Below are 21,429 nucleotides of genomic sequence, written 5' to 3'. Positions count from 1 at the left end.
ACAAATCAAAGCTTAAATTGAGTTTATTGCACGCGCGGTGAACAAATTGTATAAAAACAACTATGCTGTCACAAATAATGCGCGCTATAGAGGTGACCAATGAAATCACGGCATTAAAAACACGTGATAGCGCGCTGGCGAGTGAATTAGTAAAATCCTTGTTACTCCTAATCTGATAATTCTAATGACAGTGACTGCTCCCTATACTATTAGCCAACCGACCAACATTTTCGGTCGAACCCTAAAATTACTAATACCAAATTTAAACCCCACATATGCGTGTATAGTCTCCAAATCTTCTTTTATATCTGCTCTCGGACTTTGTTCTTTTGAATAGAACTGTTTGTATACTTTAACAAATAGTGATTTTAACTTTGAGATAAACTGCTATATTATTATATTTTTGTACCAATGTTCACCTAACTTAACGTTTCTCACTGACACCATCACCCGGCAACCAATTTTAAAGTAAAATTTATTAACGATCTGACTACTAGTAGAGGCTCTTACGGGCAAAAAGACGTGTTTTCTGCTACGAGTTTAGAGACCTAACCGCTAATTGGACACAATAGTATGATGTCTAAGGATCGATAATATGTTAAGAAGTATAAATTTGGCCTTATTAGTCACGTGCTATACCAATGCACGTTTTAAACTTTGACAGTCTATTACTCTAAGGCAAATAGAGTAATTATATTCATATTTTGTCAGCAATAAGATCACATTATTTTCTATTTAGTGTGAAAATATGAGCTAGAACGGACATAATCTCGCTGAGTTATAGCTGTTTGAAATTTATGATGAACGCGCGGGTGCCAATTGATAACAACTAAATGCTTTTGCGCGTAGTGCGCGTAGAAAATTTGGCAAAAACGCTTGCGGAGTGAAAATATTCAAACTTCGATAAAGTATATGATGTGGGTACTTCTCGGAAAGGAAAAATTTAGGCAAACACGATGTGACTATTTTTGGGTTGATTTAATACAACTGCAAAAAATTATTCAAACTTCAAGCAAAAAAGTCAAAATTTTTACCACTTTTTTGGATTTTTACCTCAGAACAAATAGAGGGATTTGTTTTATTTTTATACAATCTTGTGCGGCTGTCTTTTAGCTATCTTTATGCAAGTTTTGCCGACATGCCAACAAAATTAACTTGCTCAAAATATCAAAAAACATGGTTTTTGGCCTATTTTTGGCCCAAAAATCAGTTTTTTGCGATTTTACCCCAGAACAATCGGTCCAATCATCTTGAAACCACTTTCAATCGATTCTACGGTCAAAAATACGTCTAGTAAGGTGTACCTGGGGTCCCTAACGTATCGAGCAGACAATGCCCGTAAGAGCCTCTACTATACAGACTGGCGGTCAACGGTCCCCGTATAGTAGCTCAACGGAGGGGGTAATCAGGGCACGTGTTAATGAAAAATTTGCGTGTCCTTCCACAATCCCTTCTGTTGGGTCACACGTTATATTATTGGGAACTGAGATCGCTATCGTGTAACTAAAAGCAGTATGCAGTACATGCAAAGTAACTTTGGTGATAGGTGATAGGCAATATAAAATTACACATCTTTGATCTTACTTTAATTTTATCCCGTCACCCATGGACTTATTAATTAACGGATAGTGGTGGTGTCATCGTTCGTCGTACTCAAAACGTTTCGCGGTTGCGAATGCCGGCCCATCGAGGAAAATCTTTTTACTTTGTATTTTAACCATTATAAAGTATGATTAGTCGGATATAGTACTGAGTTCAAACAGTCCCCGAAACGAAAAAGCAAACATTTGATTATGGTTTTTGTTTCGGCGACTGAATGGTTGATGGGCCGGCAAATATTTGTTGTCGAGTAGTGTTGAATACTCATATTAACATGATTATTGATTTAATTTAGGAATTGTATATAACTATCTTTGACCAAGTTTAATTGTTAATGAAAATGCACCCCAGCACTGGGCGCGCGCGGTGGCTTTGATGTTAGCGGCTACAAGCTTGAAGCTAGGCAGCTGCAGAAAAAACGCCGCGCGCGTTCACAGTTCAGCGTAAGGCTTTTCGTTTTTAATTTTACAAATGACAAAGCAACTTTTAATGATTATTAATGGAATTATCGGATATTTATAATTCAATATGTATTGATTCTTCTGTGGAAAATAAAAATTGTATTTTACTTAAAATTGTATTTTACTTCAGCCAGTTGAACTTGACCCCTGTAAGTTTACTTTCTAATTGCGATCGTCTAATTATGTTACAGGTAAGAGTAAGTATTTGACATTTGTTTGACTCGAATAAGTTCGTTTAACATAAAATTAGTTCGTTTAACATTAATTGATCAATTATTCTGTCTTTATATTGTGTCCCATTTTAAACTGTTCGATCCGCGTTGTGAGTTTGTTTCAAACATTTGAGTTCACAGTGCACTTTATCAGATCATAATTTTAGTCGACTAATATTTGCTTCTTTTAAATCAGTTTATTGTTTAACATTTGACCAATTACTCTGTCTGATTGTGGAAAATATTTATTCTCTACTTTTAATGTTTCACATTACTCCAATTTCACAGTTCCATTCTAGCAGGGTAAGTTTACTTTCAATATCTCACATTACTCCAGTTTCACAGTTCCATTCTAGCAGGGTAAGTTTACTTTCAATATCCCATATTACTCCAGTTTCACAGTTCCATTCTAGCAGGGTAAGTTTACTTTCAATATCTAACATTACTCCAGTTTCACAGTTCCATTCTAGCAGGGTAAGTTTACTTTCAATATCCCATATTACTCCAGTTTCACAGTTCCATTCTAGCAGGGTAAGTTTACTTTCAATATCCCATATTACTCCAGTTTCACAGTTCCATTATAGCAGGGTAAGTTTACTTTCAATATCTAACATTACTCCAGTTTCACAGTTCCATTCTAGCAGGGTAAGTTTACATTCAATATCTAACATTACTCCAGTTTCACAGTTTCATTCTAGCAGGGTAAGTTTAATTTCAATATCCCATATTACTCCAGTTTCACAGTTCCATTCTAGCAGGGTAAGTTTACTTTCAATATCTAACATTACTCCAGTTTCACAGTTCCATTATAGCAGGGTAAGTTTACTTTCAATATCTAACATTACTCCAGTTTCACAGTTCCATTCTAGCAGGGTAAGTTTACTTTCAATATCTAACATTACTCCAGTTTCACAGTTCCATTCTAGCAGGGTAAGTTTCAGTGGCGTAACGTTGCCTGTTGGCGCCCCCCTGCCGAAAAAAGCGCCCCCCTGTTGTTCTATTTTAAAGAATACTCCGGTAAAATCTCTAAAAAAGTGTGTATCTAGAGCAAAACGCGCAGTTTTGCTAGTACTTTAGTTAAGTTTTCGAAATTGTCCCACATTCAAACGACGATTTGGCGCCCCCCTAAGACGGCGCCCCCCTGCACAGCGGGGTCAGCAGGGCCTTTCGTTACGTCACTGGTAAGTTTACTTTCAATATCCCATATTACTCCAGTTTCACAGTTCCATTCTAGCAGGGTAAGTTTACTTTCAATATCTCACATTACTCCAGTTTCACAGTTCCATTCTAGCAGGGTAAGTTAAAAGTTTACTTTCAATATCTCACATTACTCCAGTTTCACAGCTCCATTATAGCAGGGTAAGTTTACTTTCAATATCTCACATTACTCCAGTTTCACAGTTCCATTCTAGCAGGGTAAGTTTACTTTCAATATCTCACATTACTCCAGTTTCACAGTTCCATTCTAGCAGGGTAAGTTTACGTTCAATATCTCACATTACTCCAGTTTCACAGCTCCATTATAGCAGGGTAAGTTTACTTTCAATATCTCACATTACTCCAGTTTCACAGTTCCATTCTAGCAGGGTAAGTTTACTTTCAATATCTCACATTACTCCAGTTGTAGATAATAAGCTGTCCAAGTTGCCTGCTGTTTACCATCAAGCTGCTGAGTTCAATGCCAGTGTACAGATGACGGGACTGTACTGTCCATCTGTGGTGGAAATCACGCAACAGATGGTGGAGGCGGAAGAGGGAAAGAGGTCACAATAGGTCAGGAGGACAGATCAGGGCTACATAATGTATCAGCCAATGATGTAGATATTGTAGCCAATGATGTAGATATTGTAGATATTGTAGAAGATTCCCAGCCTGGACCGTCAACAAACATGAACATCGAGGAATCGATAATGCCACTAAGACTTGAGGTAAATATTGAGTTCAGATTGGGTTCGACGAGTTCTTGTTCGAGGCTTCACCTATTGATGTTTTGATCAAACACAATAAGCCTCATTTTAAGCCATTAAATGGAAGTGGCTCATTGTACTGCAATAATTATCATTATGACATAAATTAGCCAAAACGGATGTCATGACTTGGCACTTGTCATGACCTCATTGTACTGCAATAATCATCATTATGACATAAATTAGCCAAAACGGATGTCATGACTTGGCACTTGTCATGACCTCATTGTACTGCAATAATCATCATTATGACATAAATTAGCCAAAACGGATGTCATGACTGGCACTTGTGTGTGCTTCTTCATTTTATTGCCGAAGATCAGAGTTGTAATGTCTATTGTGAAACAATTTATGTTTTTTAAAAACATATATATATTATGTATTCACAGAAAAACAAAGCACTCAAGTTGGCGAGATGTAGGAAGCAGACGCTCCAGGTCATCAAGAGCATATCATCAGGCGTTTATGAACTCCCTCTTGAAGAATTAGAAGAGTGCAAATCACGAATGACTGAATTCGCTGAATGGTAAGTCATAGCAATTTTTGATTCGTTTATTTTTGAATCATGTAACATAATACATTTATCATAATATGATATGTTTATTGTACTATTAAAGATATTGTGTTTATCATACTCCTTAAACTGATTATTACATACAATAAGATTGTATTGAATTAGACTTGAGCTACTTCTATTCAGTAATTTATATGAAAGTATTATATCTCAGGATGTTAACGAGAGCTCTAAAAAGGACAGCAGACGGAGTTATTTTGCCTATCTCATTGGAGTTTTCCGACCCGACAAATATAACAACAAAAAATAAGGGTCGACCTCCAAAAAAGCAGCGAAAGAAGCTAAAAAGCATTTGAGCAGAATTTCAAGACTCTCTAGTTGATGATGTTTAATTCAGATTTTTTGTTCGTCACTATAAGTTGTATTATTTAAATATATTTTGTGTTATTTCATTTCAAATCAATTCCTTGACAATTTTTAATTGTTTTCTATTACTATTAATACAACGATTTGAAAGGTATTTGGAAAACTATCAGTTTTAATACTTTCAACACTACTATATAACAAATAATTTGAGGTATGACCAAAGTAATACGAATGTAATACGAATGTAACGTTAATGGAATGGAACAAATCTCACATGTGAACTCTTCAATTTGCTTCAATTCAAATCAACAACTTAATTCAAATCATCAACTCAATATCATGGACGATTCAATGGAAACATTTTTTGGAAAACTATTGTCGGAATGTGATCAAAAATGCAAAAACTGTACTGCACTCAAATCTCATGTCAAGTTTCTCGAGCGGAAAGTGATCATCCTAGAAGACATTGTTCAAACTTCTCAGACTATAGCAGAGATTATTGGTACGTTGTTACATCAAAGTACCAATCAGTCAATAGATTATCGGGCTGTCCTGGATAGGTGTTCAGATGTTGCAGTTCAGACAGAATTTGAAAACGATCAGATTGAATATGACAGTGAATGCGAGGTGCCTGAATCTTTCATGCTAATCAATAGTGATGGCATCATTGAAGCACCAGATTCTATCATTTCCAACAACACAGAAAATCAAATCAGTGGGAGTACAGGATCTGTCAATCCATGGAGTGGCAAGTATTATGCTGAAATAGATGTAACACCCATATCTAGTGTGGCCTTAAGTGTAAATGACGAAAGCCCTGACATTATCATACCACCTGTTGAACTCATTGATCAGGCACCGTTTCAAAAATTCTCCTTAGACATCTTCCTGAGAGAATTGGATTTTAGCCACCAGTTTCAAAATAGGAAAACAGCTTACTTTGGGGACTTCCCATATGTGTATAATGGGGGAAGTCACGAGGCGAAGGAGATACCACATCAGTCCTATCTGGCTGCTATCTGTTCATATCTTGATGTGTTACTCCCGGATTATGTTTACAACAGTGCTCTCGTAAACTACTACAGTACTGGGACAGAATGCATGCCTATCCATAGTGATAATGAAGAATGCATCGATGAAAACTCTTATATTGTAACAGTTTCTCTGGGTGCCTCTAGGACGATGCAGTTCACAGAAATTCAAACAGGAAAAGTGGTGTCTGCCCTAGATCTAAAGCATGGGGATGTTTGTATCATGTCTAAAAAATCCCAGCTTCATTACAGACATGAAATCTGTACTCAACCATCTTGTACAAACAAAAGGATCAGTATCACATTCAGACTGATCAAACCTGTAGCTGTTGTCCAAAGATTAACAAGTACACCAACCAACATGTGCAATGACAATTACCATGACCCATATGAAAACATCTCCAACTCCAGCGGCTATGTACCTTATCAAGAAGATGAGTTTATAGTTCATCCATCAAGGAAAACGAATGGTGCTTATCAGCACCGACCTCTAACCCCACCCTATACATCTCCACCACCCCATCTGCATCAATCAGGGCGGCATGTTAACAGACAACAATTGTTCGAAAAGGAGACACCCAACGATGTGAGCACAGTTTATATCAGCAGCAGCATGTTTAGGCATCTGAATGAAAAACTGTTGAGCTCTTCATCTCAGAAGGCCAAAGTATTTTTCTACCCAGGGGCCAACTCAATCCAAATGTCCCAAAGACTCTTTAGCGACAGTCAGTTCAAAGTTCTCAACAAAGAAAAGGTTAAAAAGGTTGTTTTACTAACTGGTACTAACTGTGTTGATCCAATTGACCTCAACACAATGAACTTCAACAGTGCCACCAATGACATGGAAGAATTTGTTCAAAAATTGTGGGCAGAATTTAATAATGCAAAAATATATATCTTAAATATTCTGCCTAGAGCTGTCACTAGTAAGAACATCATAGTGCAGGGACTTAATCGATTCTTAGAGAATATGTGTTATAAGCATGGGCTAATATACATTAACACAGAACATGAAAATAATCTCTTTACTTTAAATTATAATAGAAAGGACAAGTATTTTGGCAGGGGCCATGACAATGTGCACCTTAATAAGTTAGGAATTGCCAGGCTTGGTAAGCATCTCAAATATGTAACTCACTTGTGTTAAACCTTATTAAAATTCTATAATCCAAGGGTATCAACATGAATAATAACAGGATTACTGTTTTATCTGGTTTAAAATGTTAGATCAGCACAAATTTCTAATAACTTAACGTTTTTATATCTCCCAAGCTATATTTATCACAAACAGAAGTGAGTTACTATTTTATGCTGTTAAATTTTATGTTTTAAACTGCAGTATGATTGCTGATCCGAAATCCAATTTAAATCATATGTATGACATGATTTGAAACTTAGTCTACTTGAGGAGACTGCATGTGGATTTGTTCCCCATTAGCTTTGGTTTAACCTTATTCGTACCTCAATAAACGATAATCTCTCTCTTGGTCTATGTAATATACAGGGTGGCCTGACTAATCTGGCAAAAACTCTCGAACTACAGGAGCTAATATTTCGCGAAAAGCTTGACATAATTGGAATTAATGAGACAAACCTTAAATCTGATATAGACACTAGTACACTTAACTTCCCCTTAAACTTTATTTTATAAGGTGTGATAGACCTAACGATAGAGGAAGAGGAGGGTGTGGTATATTGATCAACCAAAATGTTAACCACAAATTACTCAATTTAGATATAACCTACTCTGATATTTCTAAAATCGAAGCTATATGGATACAACTCAAGGACGCCAATCTTTACATTTGCTGCTTCTACAGATCACAAAACTTTTGTCATCTAGATACTTTCCTTGATTATATGACTGAATGTATGATGAAACTTCAAGGTAAGAAAGTAATATGGATTGGCGATGTTAATGTTAACCAAAACTCTTTATCTGATCTAGATTATAAAAAGTTAGATATAACAATGAAGCTCTTTGGAATGATACAGACTGTTACAGGAATTACTAGAGTTGCAAACTTAGATGGTAGAATAACGCAGAGCACAATAGATGTTGTAATGACTAACTGTTACTCTAATTTCATAGAGTGTAAAGTACTTGATGATAGAATAGGAGATCACCAAGCTCTCAAATGTGTTCTCGACTTTAAAGTAAATAAAGCTAGTAAGTTCCAGAAGGTCCTTATCAGAGACCACTCCTTAAACAATCTAAAAGCCTTAAGCTATTTTCTGGGATCCTGCAGTAACTACAGTAATATTCTAAGCTGTACTAATGTAGACCATGCGCTAGATGGACTTAATCATCACATCCAGGAATCGTATGATAATTACTGTCCACCTAAACAGATTAAATGTAATAGTAACTTTCTTTGTAATCCCTCTAAAGTACTGTTGGCAGAAATACGGAAGAAGAAGATGCTTTTCAGAAAGTATAAAAAGTGTTTAGGACAATTAAACAAATTCAAGTGTAAGTGTATTAATGGAATATGTAACTGCAGAAAAAGTGAACTACATAAGAAATTCTCTACTTCGTGGGATAACTATCGTCCCCAAAGAAACTATGTGACAAAATTATCCAAAGAAAACAGACGTACAAATATTGTTCAGGACCTTACTGTGAAAAGTGCAAAAAACGATTTGAAAGGTATTTGGAAAACTATCAAACATGCTTCAAACTTACCTGGAAAAATAAGTAGCTCTTCCCCAAGCAACTTAAATGTTAACGGAGTTAACCTGCATTTTGCCACAGTTGGTACAATATTACAAGAATCAATTAAGGAAAAGGATTCAGACGACTTTCTAGAATATATGCCGCCTCCACCAGAGTGTAAACTCTCTGTATTCGAAGAGGTGACTGTTGAACAAGTAAAAGAATATATACTCAGTATACCATCAGATAAATCTATTAACGATATCATGCCTATTAAAGTATATAAGTATATTATTCCCCAAATCATCGATCCAGTAGCTCATATTATAAACCTTAGTATGAAAAGTGGAACAATGCCGTTGGCATGTAAAATTGCATCAGTCACTCCAATTCTTAAAACTGGTGACCCTAATGATCCAAATAACTACCGGCCAATATCCATACTCCCCCTACTTGGAAAATGCATAGAATATTTTGTTAACCAACAGCTCACAGAGTATGTTGAAACAAATAAACTACTTACCAACAATCAGTATGGATTTAGAAAAGATCATTCCACCACTTTTCTAATGCTTAATCTATTTGATAAAATATTTACGTCTAAGGAATCACAGAAGAAACCTGCAATCGTATTCTTAGATATTAAAAAGGCCTTTGACACAGTAAGCCATAATATTTTATTGAAAAAACTTAAGTATTATGGAGTTGATGGCTTTGTCATAAAGTGGTTCAAAAGCTACCTTGGGGACAGAAAGCAGCACACCAAAATACGTGGTAATGTAAGCACATCACTCCCTGTTAAAACAGGTGTGCCACAGGGTAGCATATTAGGACCAATTCTATTTAGTTTATTCATAAATGATCTCAGTAGAAATTGCACACAATCTACTGTTTACTTATTTGCAGATGACAGTGCACTATATTTTGATAACATATCCCGAGGCATATATGAGAATGTAATTAAGGATATGAAAATTGTGTATGAATGGCTTAGAATCAACAAGCTGAGTCTAAATGCTGCAAAATCTTCATTCATTGTATTTGATAGATCACCTAATCTGGACACGTTGTCAATCCCTCTGGATTTGGAAAAAGAATGCCTATTTATAGAAGAAACTAAATCTCAAAAATATTTAGGTCTCATGATAGACAATTTATTGAACTTTCAAGACCATATTGATTATGTGAAATCAAAAATTGCCAAAAGAATAGGGGCATTATACAGGTCGAAAAATCTTCTTCCACTGAAATATAGAAAAATGTTTGTAAATGCTCTTATGCTCCCCCAATTTGACTACCTGGATATAATATGGTCTAGGGCTGCCAAAACCAAACTTAATTCTCTTGATGTATTATACAAGAAAGTAGCAAAAATTGCTCTGGATGTTCATTGGCAGGAACCATCAGTAAATGTATATCGAAATATGAAGTGGTTACCCTTACACTTAAGAAGACAACTCCATCTATCAACGTATATGTATAAAATTCTTAATGAGGCTGCACCATCATCATTCACAGATAAATTTTCTTATGTATCCGGAGGATCACGTGATGCTGAGAGGTGCAACCTTTATATTCAAAAATCCAGAACACACAAAACCTTTACATATTTAGGTGCAAAATGTTGGAATACAATTCCAGAGAACATAAGGACTATAGAATGTAGTGTAAAATTCTCACAATATATGAAATCTAAATTTATGTCAGATGTAATTCAAGGAGTCTCATCCTATGAAATAAACAATAGTTTCGACTATTTCTACACTCTAGCTATGTGACAACTGAAACAAATTTTAAGGTGCTGGAGTTTTTGTCGGGTGGAAAGGCCCCCTGCGTTAATATATGACCTATTTCCAGAAGTATAGAACTTTAAACATCTCCTTTACTCGTTCCCATTTGTTATCATTGCCAATCTATTATTGTTCTATACTTCTCTGTATATAACTGTAAATAACATTACTAACGTAATCCCAAAGTGGGCATCTATGTAATCTTAATTGTTACCTTCATGCCCACAGTTCACTGTTAAATCATATCTTATTTTATCACTCATTAATTTATTACTCATTATGTTTTACATACTATATCCTTATGTCCCTAGAAGGGTGTTCTGCTAACAGTTTTCGACTGACTTGAATGTCCTCCACAGCAGATTGAAGCTTCTTAAATTATTTTTTATTCTTATTGTATTGCTGTGTAAATTTGATTCTAATTCTAATTCTAATTCTAATTCAACAGCAAGCAGAATACTAGTATAGTACTAATTTCAATGTACAGGCTGTTTAATGTAACTTCAGGAAGGCGCGACTGTGAAAATAGTTGAGAAAACTACGCGCATTAATGCTAAAATGTGATGCTTTTGGCGGAGATATAAACTGCGTCTATTTTTAAAGTGATATTTAATTGATGATTAAAAGAACCAATTTTAAAGTTGCCATAGTAAAGCCTTTACGTCCAAAATATACCCATTATGCTCACTTAAAAACAACTCTAATTCAGTAGGCTGTCACTCTATTAATGCACCACACCGCTCCCTCCACTACACTAAAAGTTATACAATAAATTCTACAATCCTAATTTTGTATCATGATGGAGACCGGTGTCCATACAAAACATTTACTAGGTTGCCGTTTGGTGTGAGCAATAGCGAACAGCACGCACACTCCTTTGCCCCGTCAACCTATATCTAATCTATTTAAAGAGTGACAACCATACTACACATTGAATTAGGATTCCTTTAAATATCAAATTGATTTATTGTAAACTTGTTTACTCTGTAATAAATGGCATAAAATTGAATTTTTGTTTAACTGAATTTTTGTTTAACTGAATCCATAAACTCTAAATCAAATCATAAATCAAATCAAAATATAATGACACAAACATCATTACACATCATCAAAAATATATCTACTAAAGTTTAAAAATTATCTTTAATCTATTGGCCTAAACAACCAAGTTAAAATGAATCTAATTTACATACTTTCCACTACTATATAAGTTGATAAAGCGTTTTTTAGCAACATGAGGATTACACACAAGATATTCATTGTGCTTCTCTTTATTAGTAGCTTAATTTAATCCCTCAATCTTTCCTAATACTTCGTCCGAAACATACCAAAAATGACTAACTTTTACAGATCCGTTTAAAATAGTCTCTTTTTTAAAAGCATCTAATCTTAATTTAAAACTTAACACAGTTTTTTAGCAACATGAGGATTACACACAAGATATTCATTGTGCTTCTCTTTATTAGTAGCATAATTTAATCCCTCAATCTTTCCTAATACTTCGTCCGAAACATACCAAAAATGACTATCATTTACAGATCCATTTAAAATAGTCTCTTTTTTAAAAGCCTCTAATCTTAATTTAAAACTTAACACAGTCCCACAATTCTTGACATCCGAGGGGAGCTTGTTCCAATATGGTCTCACCCTCTCCGGAAGAAAAGAACTGTGGACTTTCTTCATTTTACTGCTAATTTTACTGCATCTACTGTTTGATACCACATTAAGACCAGATCTGCTCATACTGAACAAACCAGCTCCGTAATTGGTCAAACCACTTATCATTTTAAAAGATTCAATGAGGTCCCCACGTATTCGCCGCTCTGCCAGCGTTGTTAAATTGAGGATTTCCAGTCGACAACTGTATGGAAGAGTACCCACCTCGTCAATCAGACGGGTAAACCGCCTCTGGACGCTCTCCAGCTCCAAGATGATCCCCCAACTTCCATGAGCGGCAACTGGATTCCACAATTGAACACAATAATCTAAATGGGGTCTTATCAAAGCTTTGTAAATTGATATCATCACAGATTTTTCCCTGATAATCAGATTTCTAACAATCCAACATATCATTCTGTTGGCTTTAGATATTGAAGCCTTAATCTGTTCATTCCAAAGCAGAGAGTTATGGGTTATAACTCCCAAGTCTTTTTCCTGTACAGATTCTGCCAATGTAACTCCATTAAGAGAATAACTTGATCTTGGGTTATCGTTAACATCTAAATGCATTACCGAACACTTAGTAGGATTAAACTTTAAAAGCCATTTACTCTCCCACATCTCTAGTTCGTTCAGATCATTAACTATAGTTTCATGCTCGGAGGCATTAGCTATAAGCTTAAGATCATCAGCAAATATTTTAACTTTACTTTTAATGTTATCTGGTAAATCATTAATAAATAACACAAATAGTAATGGTCCAAGGACTGATCCCTGGGGAACTCCTGACCATACAATCTTCCACTCTGAAGTCTCACCTTCTACACACACTCTCATAGTTCTATTTGAGATAAAATCTGTAATTACATCTAAAACTTTACCAGTTATCCCTAGACTCTCTAGCTTGTTAATCAAGCGATAATGGGGAACAGAATCGAAAGCTTTACTAAAATCAAAATAAAATAAGTCCACAGGAGCACCTTCATCTATTAAATTAAGTATAGTGTCGAAAGTCTCCAAAAGATTTGACAAACAAGATTTTCCTTTAACAAACCCATGTTGGTCCTTTGAAATACGATCTTCTAAAAATTCTAACACATGGGATTTAACAAACTGTTAACTGTTCATAAACTTTACAAAGAATACAAGTGAGAGAAACTGGTCTATAGTTAAGAGGGTCAGACTTAGAGCCCTTTTTAAAAAGTGCAACTACAGATGCAGACTTCCATACCTCTGGAAGATTTCCAGTATCACTACAGGCACTAAATAATTTTGTAAGAGCTGTTACAAAACTAGCATCTCCAGCTAGGTACTTAAGCAGCTTTGGATGATGTCCGTCTGGGCCAGTGCTTTTAAAAATATTACTCTACAAAATTGCATTTGGCTCATTCCATTGTTTTCAATTTAACCCAACATATTCAGTGTGATAGCTTCTGAGAGAATGTTTGAGTGTCTGGCACAGTTGTACATACTTCATAAAGGTTGCTTTGATTAATTCACGGTACTTACGATTTGGGATTAGTGCTGGCTTATCTGCATTGTTTTGTTTATAAAATTTAGTTTTTTTAACCATTTTGCAGGTGATATGGTTGTAGATAACGGTAATCCAGAAGTCGAAGCCAGTTATTTTAGCCGGATAACATTCATGTGAGTTCATTTTTGTACCTAAATTTTGTTCTATACATGTGTTTTTTTATAGATTCCTTATATTTATTTTTTTGACTCACGATAAATTATGTGTTTTCACGTGAATGGAAATTACCATGCAGATGGGTACAGAAGATACTTTCTGTTGGTTTTCAAAGAACTTTCTCTGATGATGATGTTATTCCAATCGATCCTAGACTACAAAGTGAACGACTGACCGCCCTCCTTGAACAGTTAGTGGATCTAGTAAATTAAATTTTCCTTAAAGTCCTTGGAAACTATACCAAAATACATCATTAATGTTGCCATGGGGTGGCAAGTCCCCATTCACTGCAGTCCAATAGTTTTATTGCCTCTCAATATTTGGTTATTTAACCTAAGTTTTATCTCCATCAAAATACTCACCAAAAATTCCTGTGCAGTGGTCAAACCTTTAAAATTCAAGATACTTTGAAAAATAATAGAGACATTCATATTATATCATAACTTTAATAACCCGAAAAAATTTAAATCCATATTTTTTCCAGGCAATGGTTTAAGGAGTTAGAGCAATCTAAAAGACCTTCTCTCCTTGTGACCCTGATAAAGAGACATCTCTATACCCTCATATGGATAATATTCGCCTATTGCTTAGATGTACTGTGACTGTTGTTTTGATTAAAATACTTATAGTTTCTTGCCGAATTTCGTATCATCACCTTCTTCATAAATCTAAGATTTCTTATCACTAATAAGTATAATAAGCTTTAGTCCTCGCTATCAAACTAACTGGCATATTTCTAGACTGCTGGGAGATGTATCCTTCCTCTATTCATTGCCCGCATATCATCTTACTTTGACTCTGCTTCAAACATGACATTTGAAACAGCTCTCATGTGGTCAAGTAATTGTTTTTGTTTTAATCAATAGTGCTTTGCTATTCTCCCATTTGTTCTCTGTTGTTTCGTCCATTTATAAAATACTACTTGCTACCAGGAAGTTTCTTTAACAGTCAATCTTTGATGTAATATAGTAATTTGATTACTTAACATATGACTAAACGTTTTCTTGCGTTCAGGTGGACTTGTATCCTTACAGCTCATATCGGTATTCTTCAAGCATGTGCTGTTTTACCAAGTCTTAAGATTTGGTACCTCCATCAGAGTTGCAGTTACAGGATTAATCTACAGAAAAGTGAGCTTTTATTCTACTCTTCGTAAAGTGTTAAAATTGTTACATTTGATGATTCATTATATTCATGTCATGTGACATAACTTGTGCACAAGTTACCTTACTGTACCAAAACTGTCTCATCAGTGGGAAAGGAAATCATACGCAAGGCCTTTTGAAATAGTGTATTAGAAGTTTATTGAAGGAATAGGCAATAGCTTTTTTGTAAAAGATATTATTTTAAATGATTCATTTTAAGTATAGGTATCTGAAGCAATAAGATAATATCCTTATCCATCAATATTATGTTTATGTCACAGCCATAAGCTCACATAAACTGCACTCTGCATTTTATTTTAAATATTTTGTACTACTTTACTATTTTCATTTCAAGGCTTGCAGAATCTCCCAAAAAGAGATTGGAGAGAAATCAGTTGGATTTATAGTTACCCTTATCACTAACGATGCTCAACGTCTGGATGAGGTAAATGTCCATTATTCTCTATTATAAAGCAATATTATTCAATTCCAGATTCTTGAAAATGTTATACTATGTATTATTTAATCTGTTAGAAGAACAATAAACCCGCTCCAATTAGAACAATAAAACTTGTTTATCTCAGTACATTGGACCAGTATTTATCGTATTCTACCTGTGGGTAATCCTGGTGATATCATTTCTCCTGCTCCACATAGAACTGGGTCTCTACACTGCTCTGCCTGGATTCTTATCTCTCTTAATCTTCGTACCGGGACAGTTCTACATCGGCAAGTTCATACTGTACTTAAGGTAATGTTAAACTTATGTATTATAAGTTATATCTTATTAATATGATGTTGTGACAGCAGTGCTGTTAGCTGTGGTGTCTGTCAGGTTTTAAGAAGGTATCGATACAGTGCGACTATCATCGCATTGTAGCTCAATAAGGCACAGCATCGATACAGTGCGACTATCATCGCATTGTAGCTCAATAATACACAGCATCGATACAGTGGGACTATCATCGCATTGTAGCTCAATAATACACAGCATCGATACAGTGCGACTATCATCGCATTGTAGCTCAATGATTGAAAACCTCATGATTGAAAACCTTTCAAAAGCTGTTAGGTACCAATGTTGCAGGCAAAGGTAAATGTTTATGGTAGGCCCGTGCTGCCAAAACTTATATCCCGTTGCAAGTTGTGTTAATGTATGTAGTTAAAATGTAGTTAAAATGTAGTTAAAATGTAGTTAAATGTAGTTAAAATGTAGTTAAAATGTAGTTAAGGGGGCAGGGGGGGGGGGGGGGGGTCTTCATGGAAATTTTCTCAAAATCGACTTTTTAGTTGTTTCTGATAGATGGGAGTGATATCTATCAGATGCTTTTAATCCGATAGAAAAATATTGCTCCTAGCAGAAATTATCGCCGGTAGAAGGTCAGCGCTTGTGTGTAATTGTATTGCGCGAGCGATTTTTGATCGCGTGCCCTGAAAATCGAGTCTAAAAATCTCCTCCTACATTTTTTGAGCAATCACCCTCAAACTTTCAGGATATGTTCTAGGGATCATTTAGAAGAGATTGTCTGGGCAAAATTTTGAGTTAGGCCTTTAAACATTTTTTATTCGATTTTGAAAATCTTGGACCTGGTTTTTTGACGTTTTTTCGAGGTCCAAGATTTTTAAAATCGAATAAAAATGTTTAAAGGCCTATCTCAAAATTTTGCCCGGACAATCCCTTCTAAATGATCCTTAGAACATATCCTGAAAGTTTGAGGGTGATTGCTCAAAAAATGTAGGAGAAGATAGATTTTTAGACTCGATTTTCAGGGCACGCGATCAAAAATCGCTCGCGCAATACAATTACACACAAGCGCTGACCTTTTACCGGCGATAATTTCGGCTAGGAACAATATTTTTCTATCGGATTAAAAGCATCTGATAGATATCACTCCCCTCTATCAGAAACAACTAAAAAGTCGATTTTGAGAAAATTTCCATGAAGACCCCCCCTGCCCCCTTAAAATGTAGTTAAAATGTAGTTAAAATGTAGTTAAAATGTAGTTAAAATGTAGTTAAAATGTAGTTAAAATGTAGTTAAAATGTAGTTAAAATGTAGTTAAAATGTAGTTAAAATGTAGTTAAAATGTAGTTAAAATGTAGTTAAAATGTAGTTAAAATGTTGTTAAAATGTTGTTAAAATGTTGTTAAAATGTTGTTAAAATGTAGTTAAAATGTAGTTAAAATGTAGTTAAAATGTTGTGAAGAAGGTCAGGTAAGTTAACCCAATGTTCTGTGGTGAACTGCATTGTTCTTCAGCTTATAATTATAGAATTATTGCCGGGAATTATATCCCCGAAAAGTCGTGAACACTGGTAACCGATACTTTCCCGGAAGGTTTACGTGAGTATTATCAACACAAACTGCCAGTCGCCTTGATGAGCAGTGTGGGAAGTTAATCAAAACAAATAACAGTTGCGCACTATATATTACACACTATGTTGTATTAATGCTTTTCATACAAAGTTACAAAGAATTCTTCATGTTATGCATCCTGGGTTTGGACAGGATATGACCCGTTTAAAATATTTCCATCACGTTACATCACATAACTCTCAATAAATGTAATAGATTTGTAGTAATTAGTTTAAAATTATGATTCGCAAGTATCTCAATACACATTCTTTCAATCAGAGACCAGAAAAAATTATTGTATCATAACATAATATAATATAATGTAATGTAACATAACCTCATACCACCATACATAACCTCATTTTGGTGGTAAGTTTAGTTTTACGGGGAATGAACCACCAGATTACTAACCACCAGATTACTAACCACCAGATTACTAACCACCAGATTACTAACCACCAGATTACTAACCACCAGATTACTAACCACCAGATTACTAACCACCAGATTACTAACCACCAGATTACTAACCACCAGATTACTAACCACCAGATTACTAACCACCAGATTACTAACCACCAGATTACTAACCACCAGATTACTAACCACCAGATTACTAACCACCAGATTACTAACCACCAGATTACTAACCACCAGATTACTAACCACCAGATTACTAACTTTCCATTTCTTGTTTAGTTTGCCTCTTTATATTGGGGTAAAAGTTCTGGTACTGTTTAACTGTTTTACAACAACCAAACTATTCCCACAATATCTACAGACTTAACGGTTCGGCACTGAAGTTTCACATAAACATTGGGGTTTTAGTATTGTTCGTGACCAATAATGATATTATCTGTCAAAAATATAGCTTATTGAAGCACAGCTGTAACTCATTGATGTTACCCACCACTCTGGCTAACAGAAGCGAAAAATATACGAGGAAGCTTTGAAAGCTACTTTAATGAATATATATTAGGCCAAAATTGGATCGAATGTGTGTCAGCTGACTACAACTGTTACTTTAGTTACGATACCCAGCTGACTACAACTGTTACTTTAGTTACGATACTCAGCTGACTACAACTGTTACTTTAGTTACAATACTCAGCTGACTACAACTGTTACTTTAGTTACGATACTCAGCTGACTACAATTGTTACTTTAGTTGCGATACTCAGCTGACTACAATTGTTACTTTAGTTACGATACTCAGCTGACTACAACTGTTACTTTAGTTGCGATACTCAGCTGACTACAACTGTTACTTTAGTTGCGATACTCAGCTGACTACAACTGTTACTTTAGTTGCGATACTCAGCTGACTACAACTGTTACTTTAGTTGCGATACTCAGCTGACTACAACTGTTACTTTAGTTACGATACTCAGCTGACTACAACTGTTACTTTAGTTGCGATACTCAGCTGACTACAGCTGTTACTTTTGTTACGATACTCAGCTGACTACAACTGTTACTTTAGTTACGATACTCAGCTGACTACAATTGTTACTTTAGTTGCGATACTCAGCTGACTACAACTGTTACTTTAGTTACGATACTCAGCTGACTACAACTGTTACTTTAGTTGCGATACTCAGCTGACTACAACTGTTACTTTAGTTGCGATACTCAGCTGACTACAATTGTTACTTTAGTTGCGATACTCAGCTGACTACAACTGTTACTTTAGTTACGATACTCAGCTGACTACAACTGTTACTTTAGTTGCGATACTCAGTTGACTACAATTGTTACTTCATTTACGATACTCAGCTGACTACAACTGTTACTTTAGTTACGATACTCAGCTGACTACAACTGTTACTTTAGTTACGATACTCAGCTGACTACAACTGTTGCTTTAGTTACGATACTCAGCTGACTAAACTGTTACTTTAGTTGCGATACTCAGCTGACTACAACTGTTACTTTAGTTACGATACTCAGCTGACTACAACTGTTACTTTAGTTACGATACTCAGCTGACTACAACTGTTACTTTAGTTGCGATACTCAGCTGACTACAACTGTTACTTTAGTTACGATACTCAGCTGACTACAACTGTTACTTTAGTTGCGATACTCAGCTGACTACAACTGTTACTTTAGTTGCGATACTCAGCTGACTACAATCGTTACTTTAATTGCGATACTCAGCTGACTACAACTGTTACTTTTGTTACGATACTCAGCTGACTACAACTGTTACTTTAGTTACGATACTCAGCTGACTACAATTGTTACTTCAGTTACGATACTCAGCTGACTACAACTGTTACTTTAGTTACGATACTCAGCTGACTACAACTGTTACTTTAGTTACGATACTCAGCTGACTACAACTGTTACTTTAGTTGCGATACTCAGCTGACTACAACTGTTACTTTAGTTGCGATACTCAGCTGACTACAACTGTTACTTTAGTTACGATACTCAGCTCACTACAACTGTTACTTTAGTTACGATACTCAGCTGACTACAACTGTTACTTTAGTTACGATACTCAGCTGACTACAACTGTTACTTTAGTTGCGATACTCAGCTGACTACAACTGTTACTTTAGTTACGATACTCAGCTGACTACAACTGTTACTTTAGTTACGATACTCAGCTGACTACAACTGTTACTTTAGTTACGATACTCAGCTGACTACAACTGTTACTTTAGTTACGATACTCAGCTGACTACAACTGTTACTTTAGTTACGATACTCAGCTGACTACAACTGTTACTTTAGTTGCGATACTCAGCTGACTACAACTGTTACTTTAGTTACGATACTCAGCTGACTACAACTGTTACTTTAGTTACGATACTCAGCTGACTACAACTGTTACTTTAGTTACGATATTCAGCTGACTACAACTGTTACTTTAGTTACGATACTCAGCTGACTACAACTGTTACTTTAGTTGCGATACTCAGCTGACTACAACTGTTACTTTAGTTGCAATACTCAGCTGCCTACAACTGTTACTTTAGTTACGATACTCAGCTGACTACAACTGTTACTTTAGTTACGATACTCAGCTGACTACAACTGTTACTTTAGTTGCGATACTCAGTTGACTACAACTGTTACTTTAGTTGCAATACTCAGCTGACTACAACTGTTACTTTAGTTGCAATACTCAGCTGACTACAACTGTTACTTTAGTTACGATACTCAGCTGACTACAACTGTTACTTTAGTTGCGATACTCAGCTGACTACAACTGTTACTTTAGTTACGATACTCAGCTGACTACAACTGTTACTTTAGTTGCGATACTCAGCTGACTACAACTGTTACTTTAGTTGCGATACTCAGCTGACTACAACTGTTACTTTAGTTGCGATACTCAGCTGACTACAACTGTTACTTTAGTTGCGATACTCAGCTGACTACAACTGTTACTTTAGTTACGATACTCAGCTGACTACAACAGTTACTTTAGTTACGATACTCAGCTGACTACAACTGTTACTTTAGTTGCGATACTCAGCTGACTACAACTGTTACCTTAGTTGCGATACTCAGCTGACTACAACTGTTACTTTAGTTGCGATACTCAGCTGACTACAACTGTTACTTTAGTTACGATACTCAGCTGACTACAACTGTTACTTTAGTTGCGATACTCAGCTGACTACAACTGTTACTTTAGTTGCGATACTCAGCTGACTACAACTGTTACTTTAGTTGCGATACTCAGCTGACTACAACTGTTACTTTAGTTGCGATACTCAGCTGACTACAATTGTTACTTTAGTTACGATACTCAGCTGACTACAACTGTTACTTTAGTTACGATACTCAGCTGACTACAACTGTTACTTTAGTTGCGATACTCAGCTGACTACAACTGTTACTTTAGTTGCGATACTCAGCTGACTACAATTGTTACTTTAGTTGCGATACTCAGCTGACTACAACTGTTACTTTAGTTGCGATACTCAGCTGACTACAATTGTTACTTTAGTTACGATACTCAGCTGA

The 21,429-nt window shown here is 35.5% G+C and overlaps 1 protein-coding gene and 1 long non-coding RNA gene across 3 annotated transcripts in view; both read left to right on the top strand.

Moving 5' to 3' along the window:
* Positions 1 to 3,501: 3,501 nt before the first annotated feature.
* LOC134813689 (uncharacterized) lies at positions 3,502 to 5,147 on the top strand. The gene is made up of 3 exons (XR_010160057.1): positions 3,502 to 4,200; positions 4,629 to 4,765; positions 4,968 to 5,147. It is a non-coding gene; the product is annotated as an uncharacterized LOC134813689 (long non-coding RNA).
* Positions 5,148 to 13,834: 8,687 nt separating this feature from the next.
* LOC134814185 (ATP-binding cassette sub-family C member 4-like) overlaps positions 13,835 to 21,429 on the top strand; it is a 35,993-nt gene continuing 28,398 nt past the window's right edge. For both annotated transcript variants that reach the window (XM_063822243.1, XM_063822242.1), the window contains exons 1-7: positions 13,835 to 13,902; positions 14,025 to 14,135; positions 14,430 to 14,538; positions 14,686 to 14,785; positions 14,960 to 15,075; positions 15,446 to 15,535; positions 15,675 to 15,841. In XM_063822243.1, the coding sequence (XP_063678313.1) occupies positions 13,841 to 13,902; positions 14,025 to 14,135; positions 14,430 to 14,538; positions 14,686 to 14,785; positions 14,960 to 15,075; positions 15,446 to 15,535; positions 15,675 to 15,841 (755 nt within the window). In that variant the 5' untranslated portion in view covers positions 13,835 to 13,840. The remainder of the gene's footprint in view (positions 13,903 to 14,024; positions 14,136 to 14,429; positions 14,539 to 14,685; positions 14,786 to 14,959; positions 15,076 to 15,445; positions 15,536 to 15,674; positions 15,842 to 21,429) is intronic.

Source organism: Bolinopsis microptera, chromosome 4 (assembly GCF_026151205.1).
Source record: "Bolinopsis microptera isolate Bmic1 chromosome 4, MBARI_Bmic_1.0, whole genome shotgun sequence".
NCBI lineage: Eukaryota > Metazoa > Ctenophora > Tentaculata > Lobata > Bolinopsidae > Bolinopsis > Bolinopsis microptera.
Note: the sequence above shows the minus strand (reverse complement) of the source record. Positions and strands in the feature narration are given on the sequence as shown.